At 44.5% G+C, this 20,237-nt stretch overlaps 1 protein-coding gene across 27 annotated transcripts in view; it reads left to right on the top strand.

Annotated features, from left to right (window-relative positions):
- The window catches only part of LOC146813293 (uncharacterized), a 455,769-nt gene that overhangs the window by 239,512 nt on the left and 196,020 nt on the right, over positions 1–20,237 (top strand). For 22 of the 27 annotated variants that reach the window (XM_085620134.1, XM_085620133.1, XM_085620117.1 and 19 more), the window contains 2 exons: positions 8,344–8,382; positions 9,782–9,865. The exons of 2 other annotated variants lie outside the window; for them this stretch is intronic. In XM_085620134.1, coding sequence (XP_085476260.1) covers positions 8,344–8,382; positions 9,782–9,865 — 123 coding nt within the window. The remainder of the gene's footprint in view (positions 1–8,343; positions 8,383–9,781; positions 9,866–20,237) is intronic. 3 more of the 27 variants (XM_085620139.1, XM_085620138.1, XM_085620137.1) reach the window with 1 other exon arrangement.

Below are 20,237 nucleotides of genomic sequence, written 5' to 3'. Positions count from 1 at the left end.
AAAGATGCTGCTAGAAATAGGAAGTAAACTGCGTTCCAAAGTCAGAAATGATCACCCTGGGATGAAATGTTGGGAAGCATTTTGTGCCAACTCAGGCGCAGTCAGGAGTTTGGCGAGGGTGTGAGTTGCCCCATTTTAGTTAGATTGTGAATGACCACCAGGATCACGGGATAGCCTTTGCTTGGAAGATATTTTACCACAAAGTCTATTGAGATGGCATACCATGGTGTTGGTGGTATGGAAATAGTTTGCAGAAGGCAGGCCGGTCTCTGGTGGCCAGATTTGACTTGAGCACAGATTTAAAAAGTGTCTATATTCCTTTCTTCATCGGCTCTCACAGTTGGCTACCAGAAATTCCATAGAATAAGCAACGTGGTCTTCTGTACCCTCAAATGAGCAGCAAAATCTCAATTGTGTGACTATTGAATTGTGTGTTCTTGAAGGTCAGGGCATGTATATGTCAGTACATTGCTAAAGCAAACCTCCCTTCTCATGTCCTGTTGGATCTTTTATTGCAACCATTCTTGCACCTTCAATTAGTTTATTTGTATTCGTAAGATATTGAACAATTCCATGGAGTTAGTGATTATAGCCAGTTCTTCAGACTGTTTAGGCTTCAATTGTCGAATCAGAGGTGGTTCTGACTCAGTAATCTATTCTTATGGGTAATAATCTCTTGCTAAGGCATCTGACGTATCGTTTTGAGTCTCAGGGCAATGTGTTATTGAGATATTGCAGTCAGAGAAAAATAAGGACTATCGTAACTGTTGAGTTGTTAAGGCTTGTGCAGATGTATGGAATTTCAAATTCCTGTGGTCTGAACAAATTTCAATGGTTTGTCTGGCCACTATCAAATGATGGCACCATTCGTCTAAGGCTCTTTTAATAGCTTGGCTAGGAGTTCCTTGTCTGAAATATTATAATTCAGTTCAAAAGGTCTAAATGCATGAGAGTAGAAGTCCACAGGGTGTACTTGACTTGTCTTTAGATGACTGCGGGATATTTATTTATTTATTTGAAGGTTTTCTATAGCGCTGGCTAGACCCAGGGGTATCAGAGCGCTTTACAGGAATGTGAGGAGGTACAGTATCAAAAAACATTTGAGCAAAACATGAGCCAATATAACAAAGAAAGCTGATAAAATACGAAGGTTGGTCACAGAACACTATATTAAGCTAACGTGGGCAGTGAGAACTTAGGTTAGGGAGGGTGGGTGGGTGGGGGCTGAGAGAGAAGAGAGAAAGGAGGGGAAGACGTGAGTAGGAGTTAGGGGAGTAGCAGGAGTAGTAAATCAGTGGGATGTCATACGTAGGGCTAGGAGTCATAAATAGATAAAGAGAGCAGGAGGGGAGGGTAGGGGGAAGAGTAGCGTAAGGGAGGGGGGATTAGTAGGAGAAGGTGGAGGGGAAAGAATTGGAGGATAGTAAAGGGGACATGACGTGGTCGCAGCGCCTGAGATCAGTGTCAGAGGTAGGAATTAAGGACCCCAGTATTAGTTGAGGAGGAACAATTTAAGTTATTTTTTGAAGTTGAAGTAGGAGGGGTTACAACGTAGGTCTTTAGGCAGGGAGTTCCAGATGGAGGAAGCGTTACCGGTGAAGGAGCGGACTTGAGTGCTTTTCTTCTTAAACAGGGGGTGATAAGAGTGAGAGCGTTCATGTTCCTCGTCAGTCGTGCGCAGCCTGCTTTGTGGAATGTACCTGAGAGGTAACTTGGGGTTTTATGGTGAAGGGCTTTGTGCGTGATACATGCGATCTTATAGGTGGATCTGCCTTTGATTGGTAACCATTTGAGGGTTTTCAGGGCGGGGGAGATGTGATCGAAACGTTTGTAGTCAGAGATAAGTCTAGCTGCTAGGTTGAGTACAGATTTGAGTGGAGCGAGGTGGACTTTAGGTGTTCCAGCGAGGATAGCGTTGCCATAGTCGATACTCGACAGGACCAGCGATTGGACTACAGTTTTAAAGTCATCAGCCGGGATGAAGGTCTTAATTTTCTTGAGATGACGGAGAGTGAAGAGTGTTCCTTTGGCTGCGGTTTTTATGTGGGGGGTGAGGGTAAGGGTATTGTCAATGGTGATGCCTAGAGACTTAACTGAATTAGAAGTGGTGAGAGAGCAGTTGAGCGCATTAAGATCAGAGATCCATTCTTGTATGGGAAGTGGGTTGTTTTTAGGTGCGAAGAGAAGGATTTCAGTTTTTTTAGGGTTGAGTTTGAGATGATTATGGTTGAACCATAATTGGATCTTGGTCTGGGTGTCATTTAGGTGAAGGATATCGGAGTGGGATTTAATCTTATAGTAAAGTTGTGTGTCGTCGGCATAAAGGTGGTAATTGATTCCTGCTTGTTTCAGAATGAGGGTGAGTGGTTCCATGAAGAGGTTGAAGAGAGCAGAAGAGAGAATGGATCCCTGGGGGACACCGAGAGAGATTGGAGTGGGGTTGGAGAGGCAGTTCTCAATTTTGATTTGTTGGGTTCTGTGTTGGAGAAAGGAGGTGAACCAGTTGAGGACAAGGCCATTAAGGTCAAAGCGGACTTTGAGAGTGTTTAGTAAGGCAGAGTGGTTAACCATATCAAAGGCAGCAGATAGGTCGAGGAGAATGAGAAGGCATGATTCACCTTTGTCGAGTGAATGTGAATGATGAATGTCGTCCACTATATTGAGTATGGCAGATTCTGTGCTGCAACCTTTTCTAAAGCCAGATTGGAGTGAGTCAAAGAGGTCAAAAGTAGTGATGTGATTATCAAGTTGGAGCAGGGCACATTTTTCAAGGACTTTGGAGAGAAGAGGGAGGTTAGAGATGGGTCGGAGGTTATTTGGGTCATTGGCATCTGCGTTACGATTTTTGGGAATGGGTGTGATTTTACCAAGTTGGAGGGAGGCAGGAACTCACCCTGTGGCCAGGGAGGAGTTAATAATGGTGGTCCAGAAAGGGGCAATGATATGTTTTAGGTCTTGGACAAGGTTCGGGGGCAGAAGGTCTTTGGTGTGGGAGGATGGTTTTAGCTTAGCGATGATGTTGTAGACTTCATGTTCGGTGACAGGGTGAAAATTATGCCAGGAGGTATTTTTTTAGTTGCTGAGGGAGAGAAGAGTTGGGTTTAGGAGGGAGGGAACCGGACGAGAGATGCGCAGGGACAGGTGGAGGATTTGAAGGGGAAGGAGATTCGGGAGAAATGTAATACCAAAGTAGTGTGTTAGGAGAAAGCGGATTTAAGATGAAGGATTGGTCTATTTTGGTGATCTTAACAGAGAATAACTTTGCAATTTCTTTGCATTTCTCAATAGAGGTCGTCAACTTTTGGGGGGCAGATGATGTTTGATTTTTGACGATGTTGAAAAGTTCTCTAGGTCTATTTTTGGCCCTATCAAGCTGAGTGCGGAAGAAGGTGGACTTTTCATTGAGGATGTGTTTTTTGTAGTTGGACCTAGCAGATTGGAGGAGGGCTAGATGGGAGGGAATGGGTGTTGCCTCCAAGTTCTTTCAGAATGTCTAAGGGAGCGTCTTTCGTTGTTGAGATCAGGGTTGAACCAGTATTTGGAAGGTATGTTTCTTTGGGTTTTAAGTTTGGAGGGGGCCACTTGGTCTAGGACCTTGTTAACTGATTTATTATAGTGTTCGGTGAGGGTGTTGGCATTTTGGGAGAGGGGAGCTAGCAGGAGTTGGGTTTTGATTTTCTTTTCAAGTTCACCGGGTGGGATAAGATGAAGGTTTCTGGTCAGTTTCTTGTGTTTGATGCTTTTGGCGTGGATGGGGTTGGGGGGCAGTAGTATTGATCTTGTAGAGGATGAGATGATGGTCAGACCAGTCGATGGGGATGATGCTGGAAAGGGAGGCCAAATCATGATTAGTGATGATGGCATCAAGAGTGGCCACTTTGGAGTGAGTTGGAGAGTGTCATATTTGTTTAAGGTCACTGATCTTCAGAAGATTCAAGAGGAGATTGGTTGCAGGGTCTTTGATGTAATTCCAGTGGTGGTTGAAGTCTCCAAGGAAGAGATTTTTAGAGTTGGAAAGTGAGGATTGGGTGAGGAAGTTGGAAAATTCCTCTGCGAAAGGAAGGAATTCGCCAGGAGGTTGGTAGTTATTATGTAGGCGAATAGAAGGGGCGCCCTGCATTATAAGTTCTGCACCGAGGTACTCAAAGGTGATTGGGTCGGTGTTCTTAACAAGCGAAAGTTGAAGTTGGTTTTTAAAGATGATAGCTAGACCTCCTCCAATTCTATCTAGTCTATCTTTTCTGAGTATGGAGTAACCAGGGGGGGGGGGAAGAGTAGGTCAAGGATGGATGTAGAGTGGTCGTTAAGCTCAATTTCTGTAAGGAAGGCGTTGCCAATATCATCACTGAGGATGGATTCAGCTATTTCTGTCACGTGTCGGACAGCTGAGCGGCAGTTAACTAGCATGCATGCAAAGGGTTTCTGGGGGAGGGGAGGGAAGGGTTGGATGGCAGAGAGTTGTGGTGGGGGTCTGCGGGAGATGGGGGAGGAAGGGATTCTGCTCGTCCCCAGGATCACAGGGATGGTGGAGTGGGGAGGGCATGGTTGGATAGCAGTAAGTTGTGATGGGGGTCTAGGGTAGGTGGGGGAGGAAGGGATTCTGCTCATCCCCAGGATCACAGGAATGGTAGAGAGGGGGGTCGATTGGATAGTTAGGGAGGTAAGAGTTACAGGGGTCGGGGAGGTCAGAGGGGGAGAAGTGGTACGTGGCACGGGGGGCCTATGGGAACAGTTGCAGCAGGGGACAGTTCTCCAATGTTGGAGTTTGGAGGGGTTTGGTGAGTCAAGACTTGGAGACTTCACGTGATTTTGGCGGATTTCAGAGGAGAGGGAGTTATAATCTTTCCTGAGTTGAGAAAGTTCAGATGACAAGTTCAGAACATTCCTGAGCTGGGAGAGTTCAGAAGACAAGGATAGTACCTATCCCACTGCATGATGTAAATAGGTAGGTTCCTAAACAGAGGGTAGTTTTGCAACAGGGTGACGCAGAACAGGGGCTTACACAAATCATGCATGCAGTTGAGTGAGAGCTGCTTTATTGTCTGAGGTCCACTTAAAAGACATGATTTACACAGCAGATGGGTCATGGGATATACTGTGGAGGAAAAGGACCTGATTTAGATGTTGTTGGCATGGATATTCCATCGCAATGGAGATGTATTATCCATACTTCTAGGACTGTGCTCCTCCGGCCATAGTTATATATGGGTGGACATTTCTTTTAATCCCGGTGGAAACTAATTTTTCTCCGCTGTGATTAAAACCTTCAACAGCCCTATGGAGAAAGGCTCATCGTAGGCAGACCTTTAACTCCTCCCACCTAATTTAGATGGCCGCATCAGAGGTTAGTTTTCACTGCCTGTCACCACCAGGAATATTCTGGTGGAAATAGGCACAGAAAGCTTCTAAATGCTCCCCCTACCATGTGAGATAATTCATAGTGTGATAGGAGCATTCTCTGTTATAGTTTAAAAAAAATCCTGCTTCAGCATTTTCTTTTCGAAAATAACAAAGAAAACAGTTTGATGGATGGCTCTGTCAATTTTAAGGAGCCATGCTCCAAACTTTAAAAAGCATTGAAAGATTCCTGCCAATGCATTAGAAATTACTTGGCGGTCATTGCTAAATTCGGCGGGCAAAGTAGTCTTCGTCTGGTGGATGTTAAATCCTCTGCCAGACCAGCGGATATTAATCTGTCCCAAAATTATAAATTGGGCCCAAAGTCTCTAATGAAAAGTTTGTGAATACTAAAATGCTTTGCAAACCCTTTGCTAATTTGTGAAGGTCATTGTACTATCGCTTTCACCTTGTTATCATTCATTCAGATTGCATTTGTACTGATGACATAGCCTAAAAATCCATCTGATTTACATGAATGAGTAAGTTTTCTAATTTTGCTAAGAGACCATTTATTTCTAATATCTCAACTAGCAGTTCCACATGATCCACGCGTGCCTGCATGGACTTGGAATAAATATGGATATCGTTTATAAAGATGATACAGAAGACGTCTAAATAGCCTCTTAGAGATCCAATTTCTTGAATATGAATGCTCTCTTAATTTGATCCAGATATACTGGTATCAAAAGCAATGAGTAACGATTTTTTACTGTTACTCTGCTTATTGATCTGTAATTAATACAAATTTGCAGTTCTACTCTATTCTTGGGTACAAAGAAAAGAGGAGAGGAAAAGGGTGACTGAGAGGGCCAGATGTAGCAAGTGGCTATGTTCTGCTTAAGATAGGTCTTTAGATGTGGGTTTTAGGTTGGCTCACCAGGGTATATCCGACTTTAGGGTACCGTGCCCTGGTAATAAATCTATGTTGCAGTCGTAATTGCGATGTTGGAGAAGTTCACTGATCTTTCGCTTATCATAAACACCCTGATAATCTGCATAACATTTTGGTAGGGTTACAACACAACACACCTGAGCATGCTCACTTACATAAGTCATTTTGGTGGACCTTCAGTTTCTTTAGACAAAGCAATATCAGGGAAGCAATTTTTGTTACAGAATTTTATGTATAACTGAACCTATGAGCGTATGGCCCAATATAGCAAAGTTTTATGTAATGTTAACGATGGTGTCCCTCAGCTGAGTTTAAATTGTGGTACATCAATAAGGTCAAATCAGATGCGTTTGAGAAATTTCATACCTACTTTTAAAAGCATGTTTTCAGTATGGTAGTGCACAGATCTTGACATTAGGGCAAAGCCATCACTGCCTTAACAGGCTCAGAAATATCTTTCTTAAAACAGAGAATTTATGGGTTTTAGTCAGGCATATTCTTCATCTATAGAGTGTCCTGTGACTCCAGAATCCAATAAGGCAGGAACCTTCACTTGTCTGCCAGTATTTAAAATGAAGACAGCTATAATAGTCAAACGTGACACAGAGCTCTGTTGGGTATTGGCCAAATAGGCCCAAGATGCAGGAAGCAATAATCTTGGACAGGGGACTTATGATAAGTCTGAGAGAAGTTGTTTACTGAATCTGGTCCATCATTGGGCCTGCTCGTTATCACTATAGCCTGATTCTTTATTGTTGCTTTAATTTCTGCTCCCTTACCTCTTGCTCTACAATCCCTAATAAAATGACTGCAACGACTACAATACATGCAGAGCTTAAGCTTCCCTCTCTTTTCCCTCTTTTCAAGTGACAGAGGTCCTCTTATACTGTTCACTTGCATAGATCCTACTACGTTTGATTTATTTGCATCATCAGTTAGATGTTTGCTAGGTCAAACAATAATATTACACTTACAGTTTCTTCTCTTAGAATCAATGATCTGGTTCTGCAGTCAGTTCTATCAATTCTTCTCAAAAACATCATAAAGGTTTCTACCTGAGCCACAGCATGTTTTTTTCTCCTCTGAGACCTTGATAAAAGAAGGATGCTCGCTTTTCAACTGGCCACAATATGTCTGCTGAAGTTGGGTACGTGCGTTAGTAGGTCTTGAGATCCTTTTCTCAGAGTCAGTAACTCTTTATTCAGAGACAAGGAATGAGTTTTCCTATCAAATAACCTTTACATTTCACATCAAAAAATTCTTGAATATGTACAAGATTAGATCATTCTTTTCGATGAAGGGTATTGACCAGCTACCATCTGTTAAGACTCTGGCACTAATCTGTGATCTTTATCTGGGAGGAGCGACGCACACATGCCAAGAGATTTATCTGTCTTCACGACCTCCCTGGACCAGCCTAGCATAACTACACATTAGCCGTTACAAGGAATGTAGGGAAAAGTGGGTAAGAAAACAAGGAGAAGAAAGAAGAGCGAAGAGTGCTAAGTCCTGCTATTCCTAAGTGGAGAATGAGGTATTGTCTCCTTTGGGACTTGCGAGTGCTTGTTGTCACTGCAATTTATAAAAATACGTTAACACCTGGTTACCTGTGGAGTGAGTCCCACAGCCACCTATTCTTGACCACCTATTCCTATTTGTTGACCTAACTTCCAATCCCCCCCTTTACTGCATTAATTTCTGTGTCGGTGTTGGATCAGGTACTCAGTTTGTTCTGAAAGAGATCACAAAACAATTAAGAATTGCACTACTCTCCCTTAAAAGCCAAATTAGATGTTCCCCTTTTCCTCACCCTGCGATCCCAGACACTCGTTCTCTCTTTGAGGGGTTTTTAACTACAATCCTTAGTGTTACGTCACATTTTAAGTTTCAGGCAGTTCCTGGACAGCTTGCACAATGAACTATAACATCACACGGTACTGTGACCCTGCTCGCAGTGAAATACTTGTGTTCTACAACTGTTCTGTAGTTTGCTAGTTTCCTCTATGGCTCATTTGACTTTTAATCCTTAACCATGTCTTTTCGTTCTACAGGGCTCCTGGACTCTCTGATCCCTTCGGACCAAGTTGACGGTAAATTAAAATCTTCTAATCAAATGAGCATGCAAATAAGCGTCTGCACCGTATCTTCTGCAAGTGGCTACAAGTTCCTATTGTAGTGTCTGGAGGGATTTAGGGTGCCCTCATCTAGATGTCTGCTGTGTCTGCTGACTGCATGGTTCCTTCCCAAAGGAGAGAAAATAAAGCTTGTCTTGGTTTGCTTGTTGGGAAACTTGGCTGTTTTGCATTGGAAATGTAATTTACTTTGGTTCATAAAGATTGTGAATTCCTCGTGGGCAGCTACATTTATTTGTGGTGGCTGAACCACGTGAATCGGAACTAAGAGTTACACAAGAGAGTGTGCAGAGTAGAATTAGGCAGCAGCCCCCACTTAGGGTAGAAGAGTGTCCTGAATTTGGTGAAGGGTAGTTTAATTCCCTGACCCAGGAAGCAGAGGAGGTTGGTTCCAGGGTTTTAGGGTAACTCCTCTATCAGATTTTGCCTTCCCCTTTTGTGACAACCCTGCTACTTCTGTATGCACAGTACCCACACATTTTCTCAATTCTTGGTTCTCCTGTCTGGAGGCTTGGTCCTCTTATTGCAAGGCTGTAATTATTTCTAAAATAGTGGTTAAAACCCTGTTGGTGTTCATTACTCAGGCTAGTAGTAACTAGGTTTTGGCTATCTGTCAGGTTCCTATTAAGACAGCTTTCAACCAGTAGAGGTAATGGATGCACTAACCTGTCGTCCACTGACCCAGTAGGAGCAATGAACAAAAATATTGTCACCTCTGCCCAGCTGCTTTATCTAGGATGGATGCTCGTGGGCTCTAAATCCCAAAAGAACACAGAGGGTTTGGGGGAAGAAATAGGGCTGTGTGTGACTTGTGCAATAGAGCATTGCCTCAACTCTGTCTGTCTTTGGTGGGCCTCTGGCTCTATGCCAGGTAACCATCGGAAGAGCCCTCTCTTCCAGTTTAATCTTTCTCAATTGTCTGCAACAAAAAGTGGCATTGCCAGAACAGCCCCACAGACTCTAAAATGCAACAGCTGTACAATCTAATAGCACTACTTCAACATTCTCATTGAGCTCACCTTTTAAATAGTTTTCTCATTGATTCAAGGTTACCTCAATGTCCCTTTGAATTGAGGGTTCTGAGTTTGTGAATTATTAAGATTTTCGAACCTTTTTCCACACAAGTTTGCTGCTCTATACTCCGGCTTTCTCTCACACTGTCTTTATCTTAAAAAACAGAGCAGCTCTAGGGCCGAAGTCACAACTGAATGTCTTGGATCCTTCTACCAAACTGAGCATTAAGTTCTCGATTTCTACAATGTAGTTGCCAACTGCTTGCTTGTTTTAGCCTTGGGCTATTTCTCGTGCATGCCTTAAAATAAGAATCCTTACTTGTTTTTCTCTTATTATATTTCAGATTGCAGCCAATCCGGAGACGTTGACGAGGGAAGCAGGAGTCGATCAGGAAGCTTCCAACAGAAGCAGACAGAATCAATATCAGGTAGGTGCATAGCGACGTTGGGCAGGCAACACTTTTCTTCACAAACACTGTTTGCCAAACAACCGTGTTCTAATTAACATCTTGTCCTCAAGATGGGTGCCAAGATTTCCTGGATGATCTAGAATGTTCTGGAATGTTTCAGACTGTTTCAGGTCACCTGGAGAGTGCAGCTTTTTCCACATTACTTCCAGCACGCATCATGAAGTCAAATGTGGTTCAAGTAGCACAGTTTGTAACAAGTTAACGTTCTCATGTTGATCATATCATAAACATAGTGTTCGAGGCATATGAGCTGCAGATTACACACTGTGCATAGATCGCCATCTGGTGTTGGGCCCGGATGTTGCAGTTGTTTTTCTCTTGGAAAGTCTTTGGAAGTCACGAGGTATGTGACTCTTCCTTTGGATCGTATTGCGCATGGGCTTCGGCTCCATCCTCAGATTGTTTTTTTCCGCCATCGGGCTCGGATGTGTTCTTCGCGCTCCAGTTCGGAACCGTTCCAGTTTTTCTGTTAGGCGCACAATCCTCCCCCCTTCGACGGTATTGTCTCGATCGCGTTCTCAAACACTCAACGGTGCTCTCAATAATCGAAGTCTTCGATTCTGGTCTTCAACGAAGGCCTTCGGGCCTACCTGAGCCCCGGTCCTGGCTGATGGAAAGGACTCCATTTAAGAACTGTCCTCGATGCGGGTCGAAGTTTCCCCACACAAATCTCCATGAGGTGTGCAACCTCTGCCTCTCCCAAGAACACGAGGCAAGGGACTGTCCAGCTTGCGCCTCCTTCCGATTGAAGAAGACGATCCAGGACCAACGAGCAAGGAGAACAATGCCACACTCGTTGACTTCGATCCACGACGACATCTTCGAAGAAGGCGTCGATGTCCCGGAACAACAGCACACCGAAGAGGACCTCGTGAGCGCCTCCGAAGCTGACGACTCCGGCGTCGAGGACATTTCTCCGGCACAGAGGGGCGTGAGTACAACCATCAACCCCGACCCAAAACCCCCATCCACGCCATTGAAAAAGACTTCGGTCACGCCTTTGCCTTCGGGCCTAGGTATACACCAAAAGACTGCTTCCCATACCTCGCTTTTGGGCCCGGTTAAGAAGCCCATCAAGCCTTCAGGCAGCTCGGGCTCGAGCCAGCCTACCCTCGGCGCCGAAAAAACCTCATCGGCACCGACACCGAAAAAGAAAACGCCCCTTTCCCCTGTCCGTGCCGAGCTTGAAACCGAAGCTCTCGGTGCCGAAGACTGGCACCGGCTCCTCGGCACCCATACCACCCTCGGAACCGAGCAACAAGCCGAAAAGCCTAGACTCCCAAACCTCGAAGCCGAAAGCCACCTTGGAACTGAGGAAGTCAAAAGACACTGTTAAACCCCACGGTTCGAAACCAAGAACCAGTACCGAATCGACGCCGAAAAAACCCACAACTCCGACACCATCTGCACCGAAGGATCTGCCCCTTACAGACAAACTGTTTCGACCCGATCCTTACCAAAAAACCCTCGTAAAAGATCCAAAGACTGGTCATTTGTTGCTTAGCACCAGAAAAAGACCACTGGACAAGCCTGCAGCAGCTCCACCACCAAAAAGGAGAGACTTTGCCACCTCAACCTTTGAAGATTCGATCACCTCCTCCTCCACCTCCACCTCCACCTCCTCCTCCTCCTGCTTCTCCTCCCCCACCTCATTCTCTTACACCATCTCCAGATGAGGATGATGATGATGACATCTACGACACAGGGGATGGGGCGGACAACCAACCAACAGGGGACCCTACTCCAACAGGTTCCCCAGACCCATGGGATGACTACATCTCAGACGTCCCTAACGTCCCGCAGGACGGGCTTTACCCTTCTAGACCCTCCCCCCCAGAGGACACCATGGGTTTTAACCAACTACTCCATAGGGCTGCCCGCTACCACGGGGTTGATCTCCACACACACCCCGTAGAGAAGGACTTCCTCTTAGATACATTCGACACTGCACACAGGTCTACCTCAATTCTGCCAATGCTTAAGGGAGTTATTAAGCACGCACCAGAGGTTTTTAAAGACCCAGTTAGGACCAGGGTCATTAACCCACGTATTGAGAAAAAATATAAAGCCGCCCCAACAGACCCACCCTATATTAAAGGCCCGCACCACTAGACTCCCTGGTAGTCTCAAATGCGAGGAAACGTGCCAATTCCCAGGCATCAGGTGAGGCACCACCGCCAGATAAGGAGTCTAAACTCCTAGACGCCTCTGGTAAACGGACAGCGTCCCAGGTGGCCAACATCTAGCGTATCGCTAACCCCCAAGCGCTCCTAGCCAGATATGACAGGGCACATTATGATGAGCTGGAGACAATCATGCAACACCTCCCTGATAAATATAAACATAGGGCCAACAAATTGATTCAAGAGGGCAAAAACATTACAAACACTTCCATTCGTTGTGCCCTCGATGCAGCTTACACCGCCTCCAGGGCAATTAATACCAGCACCCTTCTGCGTAGGCATGCTTGGCTACGCATCTCGGGTTTCAAACCTGAGGTTCAAAGTTCCATCCTCAACCACCCCTTTGATGAGAAACATCTGTTTGGTCCTAACGTCGATATAGCCCTCGAAAAAATGAAGGACACAGACACGGCAAAATCTATGGGAGCCTTGCAGTGGCAAGCTCCCAGGTGCTCCTTTCGCCGTTCCTCCTTTAGAAGCAACACCAGAGGCTACTCCTCCAACAGCGCCTCCACTTCATACAAAACCCCTACCCAATCCACCTTCACTAGGGGTTATCAAAGAGGCAGTTACAGAGGTAATAATAACAAAGGCAGAGGCAAAACTAACACCTCCCGCTCTGCTTCTACCCCCACCCAGTGACTTCCCTCCACATCCCCCAGACTATTCCACTCCAGTCGGGGGCAGACTTCACAATTTCCTTCCTGTCTGGGCTACCATCCCCTCAGACAGGTGGGTAAACAAATAATCCAATCAGGCTACTGTCTAGAGCTAACATCTACCCCCCCACCATTCCACCCAAACAGCACCCAATGTCACAGGAACATTTGTCACTTCTAAAGCAGGAGGTAATCTCCCTCCTACAAAAAGATGCAATAGAACTAGTTCCTGCCCACAAACAAAACAAGGGAGTTTACTCCCTATATTTTCTCATACCAAAAAAGGACGGCTCTCTGAGGCCCATTCTGGACCTCAGACCCCTAAACCAATACATACACTCAGATCATTTTCACATGGTCACACTCCAGCAGGTGCTTCCTCTGCTCTCCCAAAACGACTTCCTGACCACCATAGACCTCAAGGACGCCTATTTCCACATTCCCGTTCACACCGCTCACAGGAAGTTTCTCAGATTCGTAGTGGATAGTCACCACTACCAATTCAAAGTACTCCCCTTCGGAGTCACCACTGCCCCAAGAGTGTTTACCAAGTGCCTAGCAGTAGTGGCAGCACACCTGAGAAGACAACACATACACATCTTCTCATATCTAGACGACTGGCTTATAAAGGCCAGCTCATACAACCAGTGTGTACAACACACTCATGCCACGATCCAACTACTTCACGACCTAGGCTTCACAGTAAACTACACAAAATCCCATCTGCATCCCTCCCACGTACAACAATACCTCTGTGCCACCATAGACACCTCAAAGGCGTTAGCCTACCCCAGCCCTGCCCGGATAGCAAGCACACAAGCTCTTCGCGCCAAATTTAAACCTCAACACTCACTTCCAGCCCGAGTGTTCATGCAACTTATAGGGATGATGGCCTCTTGCGTATTCATAGTACCTCATGCAAGACTCCAGATGCGTCCTCTCCAAGAGTGCCTATTACACCAATGGAACCAGGCTCAAGGTCAGCTAACAGATCTGGTGTTGGTAGACGGTCATGCCCATCGCTCTCTGCAGTGGTGGACCACCAAAAACCTTTCCAAAGGGTGACCGCTCCTAGGGCCGGTTTCTCAAATATTTCTAACAGCGGACGCATCGCTCTCCGGCTGGGGAGCTCATATACTTCATCATACCATGCAGGGCAGGTGGACACCTCAACAAAAGTTACTCCACATCAACCATCTTGGGTAACTGGCCATATTTCTAGCCCTGAAAGCCTTTCAAACACACGTCTCAGGCAAGGCTGTCTTAGTCCGCACAGACAACATGATAGCAATGTACTACATCCAAAAACAAAGCGGCACACACTCTCTGCAGCTCTCTCAGCTAGCACAGACCATATGGAGGTGGGCCATAAATCAAAACATTTTTCTCCTAGCACAACATGTCCCAGGAATCTAAACCACCATTGCAGATCTGTTGAGCCGTCAAACTCAACAAATCCACGAGTGGGAACTTCATCCACAAGTTCTTCTATACCATTCTTTCAAACATGGGGGCAACTACAAATAAAGCTCTTCGCCACCTACGAAAACGCCAAATGCCCAATCTTCGCCGCCAGATATCCACACCCATTGTCCAAAGGCAATGCGATATGGATGAACTGGTCAGGCAAATTTGCGTTCACTGTTCCGTGTCTCCCACTCATTCCATTAGTGGTGCGCAAACTACAGCAACACTCCCTAACTCTCATCCTAGTTGCTCCAACTTGGGCCAGACAACTGTGGTACACCACATTGCTGGAACACTACATAGTTCCGTATCAAAAATTACACCTCTCTTCACACCTCTTAACCCAGAACCATGGAGAGATCACACACCCGGACCCAGCTCAGCTCAACCTTGCTATCTGGCTCCTGAAATCCTAGAATTTGGCTACCTAAATCTTCCCCCTGACTGTATAAACGTCATTAAAGAAGCTAGACGTCCTACCACTTGAGCTTGCTACGCAGCCAAGTGGAAACGATTTGTGATTTATTGTCACAACAATAATATCAACCCCTTGGATGTGTCTATCCTACACATCATAGGCTACTTACTATACCTACAAAGATGCAACCTAGCCTACACGTCTATTAGACTACACCTTGCTGCCATAGCAGCGTATCTACAAAATAGACAGCATCTATCCCTCTTTAGAGTACCTGCCATAAAAGCCTTCATGGAAGGCCTCAAACGAATAATTCCCCCTAGAATGCCAGCCTCACCAGTGTGGAACCTAAACATCGTTCTCACAAGACTAATGGGGCCTCCATTCGAACCTCTACATAAATGCGAGCTTCAATTTTTAACATGGAAAACAGCTTTTCTTGTAGCCATTGCTTCCCTCAGAAGGGTCAGTGAAATACAAGCACTCACCATTCAAGAATCTTTTCTGCAAGTGCATCATAATAAGGTTGTTCTCCGCACTAATCCAAAATTCCTTCCTAAAGTCATTTCTCCCTTTCACCTCAATCAATCTGTGGAACTGCCTGTAGTCTTCTCGAAGCAACAAACCATTGCAGAAAGAGCTCTGCACACCCTAGACGTCAAAAGAGCTTTACTCTACTACATCGAGAGAACACAACCTTTTCGCAAGACCAAACAATTATTTGTGTCTTTCTCACCACCACACAAAGGCAACCCAATCTCCATATCTGGGATAGCTAGGTGGATTGTTAAATGCATACAGATTTGCTACCACAAAGCAAAACAAACGCTATCTGTTCCCCCTAAAGCCCACTCTACACGTAAGATAGGGGCTTCCATGTCATTTTTAGGGAACATCCCATTAGATGATATCTGCAAAGCAGCTACATGGTCTACACCACACACTTTCACTAAACACTATTGTGTAGATGTGCAAACTAAGCAACAAGCTAGTGTGAGCCAGGCTGTCCTTAAAACACTGTTTCAAACAACTGCAACAGATACTGGTGGTCGCCGCTAAGAGGGGGTACTGCTACACAATCTATGCACAGTGTGTAATCTGCAGCTCATATGCCTCGAATGGAATATGCTACTTACCAGTATGCATCTGTTCTTGGCATGTAGAGCTGCAGATCTACACACGCCCACCCGCCTCCCCAACTACCTTTATCTGTTCCAGTTTTATCTTATTTAGATACAGCACACATGGGGATCTTTCCTGTTTCTTACAAAGCTCCATAATTTCCCTGCTGGCGAAAAACAATCTGAGGATGGAGCCGCAGCCCATGCGCAATATGATCCAAGGGAGGAGTCACATACCTCCTGACTTCCAAAGACTTTCCAAGAGAAAAACAACTGCAACATCTGGGCCCAACACCAGATGGCGATCTATGTACAGTGTGTAGATCTGCAGCTCTACGTGCCAAGAACAGATGCATACTGGTAAGTAGCATATTCCTTAAAGCCAACAGCTCAGATCCTGATGTTGCTGACATCCTGTCATTAATCTGTCACCTTCTCCATGCCAAGACCTTGGGAGTCCAGATTGTACCTATGGACACGGATGAGAATCTATGTTTGGTTAACTTTCTAGCTGCTATCAGGACTTTATTGGAGGCTGTAACAGTACTCCCCAATAATATCTGTCAGCTTGGCGGCGGTTTGTGCTTGATTGGGTGTAACCTGTGAAATTTGAGAATTTGAGGGGCATGGGGAAGGTTTTCTACTGGTTCTGTGACCTCTCTTTGAACCGTACCCAATCCACTAAGTAAAATACTTGGCCTTGCTGTTGTTTGGAGCCTAACATCTGGTTGACTTTGTATTTCTGTTTTCATTCAATGTCTGTTGGGTCGGTTAGTGTAATCGATTCGGTCTCTGGATTGCAGAACTTGAGCATAGATACATAGAACACTGGATCAACACAAAGACTAGAAATGAGTTGTAATTTCATTGCCACTGGATTGATTATGTTGCACACAGTGAAAGGCCCTAAAAGTGGGCTTTATCTTACGGTTTCCATGCAAGATTAAATGTTTAGTTGCCAGCCAAGCTAGGTCTTCTGTTTTATACTGTGTCCCTTACAGTGATTTCTATCATGATATTTCTTTAGTTGCTTCCTGAGCTTTTTCCAAATTTCTCAAGTTATTTGCAGTGTTTTACTTAAGGTCTTGTGATGTTCTTGTTCTGAAGGTAAAGGTGAAGTTCAGGCAAATAAAAGGGCAGTACATTATGATAAATCAGTTTATACACTAGAAGGTGGAACAATCCAGGGTTGAGTATTCTGTATTGTTGTGCACAAAATCTGCCATCCACAAGTTTCCTGACCAATCTTCTTCTTGCTGCAGAGCTAAACTATAGAAATATTGCCCCAAGGTTTGTCTTAAACGTTTTGTCATTTAGTCTGTTTCTGGGTGATAGCTTGTAGATAAGCAAGCATCGACCTTAAATTTTTGGAAAGTTGCAGTTAGAAATAGGAAGTAAACTGCGTTACCCAGTCCGAAATGATCACCCTGGGATGAAATGTTGGGAAACATTTTGTCCCAACTCAGGTGCAGTCGGGAGTTTGGCGAGGGTGTGAAGTGCCCCATTTTAGTTAGATGGTGAATGACCACCTGTGCGTTTGCTTGGAAGATATTTTATCACAAAGTCTATTGAGATGGCATACCATGGTGATGGTGGTATGGGAATAGTTTGCAGTAGGCAGGCTGGTCTCTGGTGGCCAGATCTGACTAGAGCACAGATTTAAAAAGTGTCTATATACCTTTCTTCCTCGGCTCTCACAGTTGGCTACCAAAAATTGCATAGAATAAGCAACATGGTCTTCTGTACCCTCATATGAGCAGTACAATCTCAATCTTGTGAATATTGAATTGTTTGTTCTTGAAGATCAGGGCATGTATATCTCAGTACATTGCTAAAGCAAACCTCCCTTCTCATGTCCTGTTGGACCTTTTATTGCAACCATTCTTGCACCTTCAATTATTTTATTTGTATTTGTAAGATATTGAACAATTCCATGGAGTTAGTGATTATAGCCAGTTCTTCAGACTGTTTAGCCTTCAATTGTCGAATCAGAGGTGGTTCTAACTCAGTAATCTATTCTTATGGGTAATAATCTCTTGCTAAGGCATCTGACGTATCGTTTTGAGTCTCAGGGCAATGTGTTATTGAGATAGTGCAGTCAGAGAAAAATAAGGACTATCGTACCTGTTGAGTTGTTAAGGCTTGTGCAGATGTATGGAATTTCAAATTCCTGTAGTCTGAACAAATTTCAATGGTTTGTCTGGCCCCTATCAAATAATGGCACCATTCGTCTAAGGCTCTTTTAATGGCTAAGAGTTCCTTGTCTGAAATATTATAATTCAGTTCAAAAGGTCTAAACGCATGAGAGTAGAAGGCCACAGGGTGTACTTGACTTGTCTTTAGATGCCTGTGGGATAGGACCTATCCCACTTCATGATGTGAATAGGTAGGTTCCAAAACAGAGGGTAGTTTTGCAACAGGGAGACGCACAACAGGGGCTTACACAAATCATGCATGCAATTGAGTGAGAGCTGCTTTATCTTCTGAGGTCCACTTAAAGGACATGCCTTTACACAGCAGATGGGTCATGGGATATACTATGGAGGAAAAGGACCTGATTTAGATGTTGGTGGTATGGATATTCCATCGCAATGAAGATGGATTATCCATACTTCTAGGACTGTGCTCCTCCGGCCATAGCTATATGTGGGTGGTCATCTGTTTTCATCCCGGAGGAAACTAATTTGTCTCCGCTGTGATTAAACCCCTTCAACAGCCCTATGGAGTAAGGCTCATCGGAGGCAGACCTTTAACTCCACCCACCAAATTTAATGGGCCGCATCAGAGGTTAGTTTTCACTGCCTGTCACCCCCAGGAAAATTCTGGTGGAAATAGGCACAGAAAGCTGCTAAATGCTCCCCCTACGAATGAATGAATGAATGAAATTAAATTTATAACGCGCTAGACTCAGCCCAAAGGGCATCAAGGCGCCTAACATAATAACTAGAATAGTGCTGCAATGTTAGTGATATGCTTTCCTAAAGAGCCAGGTCTTAAGGGCTCCCTTAAAGAGGGGTAAGGATGAGATGGCCTTAAGCTCAAGGGGAAGTGCGTTCCACAGACGCGGAGAAGCCGATGCAAAGGCTCTCGCTCCCCATCTTGTCTTCTTGGTGGGGGGAATAACAAGAAGATTCTGTTGTGCAGATCTGAGACATCTGCCAGGCACATATCGGAACAGCAAAGATCCTAATCCATCCGTCGATCCGGCCATGAGTGCCTTGTGGACTAGACAAACAATTTTAAAAGAAATGCGATGTTCAATGGGCAACCAGTGAAGATTCTTCCTAGCCAGAGTGGCGGAGGCTGAACTTGGAAGGTCCAGAACAAATCTTGCTGCTGCATTCTGAGTTACTTGTAGACGCAGCAGCAATCCCTTGTTGATCTGAGTGTATAGTGCGTTACAATAATCTAAACGAGACCCAATCAATGCTACAACTGTTTGTTTTCTTGCTTGTGGGGATAGGTAGTGAACTATTCTACGGAGGATTTTTAGAACTCCCCAACAGGTAGCTACAGTTCTATTTATCTGGAGGTTCATGGCCAACTCTGTGTCAAAGATGACCCCCAGATTCTTTGCCGACTGTGAGGGGGTTGGACAGGTCCCCAATGATGGCGGCCACCATTCATTCTACCATGTGAGATAATTCACAGTGTGATAGGAGCATTTCCTGTTGTAGTTTTAAAAACAATCCTGCTTCAGCATTTTCTTTTTGAAAATAACAAAGAAAACAGTTTGATGGATTGCTCTGTCAATTTTACGGAGCCATGCTCCAAACTTGAAAAAGCATTGAAAGATTCCTGCCAATGCATTAGAAATTACTTGGCGGTCATTGCTAAATTTGGCGGGCAAAGTAGTCTTCGTCTGGTGGATGTTAAATCCTCTGCTAGACCAGCGGCCATTAATCTATCCCAAAATTATAAATTGGGCCCAAAGTCTCTAATGAAAAGTTTGTGAATACTAAAATGGTTTGCAAACCCTTTGCTAATTTGTGAAGGTCATTGTACTATCGATTTTACCTTGTTATCATTCAATCTGATTGCATTTGTACTGATGACTTAGCCTAAAAATCCATCTGAATTACATGAATGTGTAATATTTCTAATTTTGCAAAGAAACAATTTATTTCTAATATCTCAACTAGCACTTCCACATGATCCACGCGTTCCTGCATGGACTTGGAATAAATAAGGATATCGTTTATAAAGATGATACAGAAGACGTCTAAATAGCCTCTTAGAGATCCAATTTCTTGAATATGAATGTTCTCTTAATTTTATCCAGAAGTACTGGTATGAAAAGCAATGAGTAACGATTTTTGACTGTTACTCTGTTTATTGCTCTGTAATCAATACAAACTTGCAGTTCTTCTCTATTCTTGGGTACAAAGAAAAGAGGATAGTAAAAGGATGACTGAGAGGGCCAGATGTAGCCAGTGGCTACGTTCTGCTTAAGATAGGTCTTTAGATGTGGGTTTTAGGTTG

This window comes from Triturus cristatus, chromosome 7 (assembly GCF_964204655.1).
Source record: "Triturus cristatus chromosome 7, aTriCri1.1, whole genome shotgun sequence".
Lineage (NCBI taxonomy): Eukaryota > Metazoa > Chordata > Amphibia > Caudata > Salamandridae > Triturus > Triturus cristatus.
Note: the sequence above shows the minus strand (reverse complement) of the source record. Positions and strands in the feature narration are given on the sequence as shown.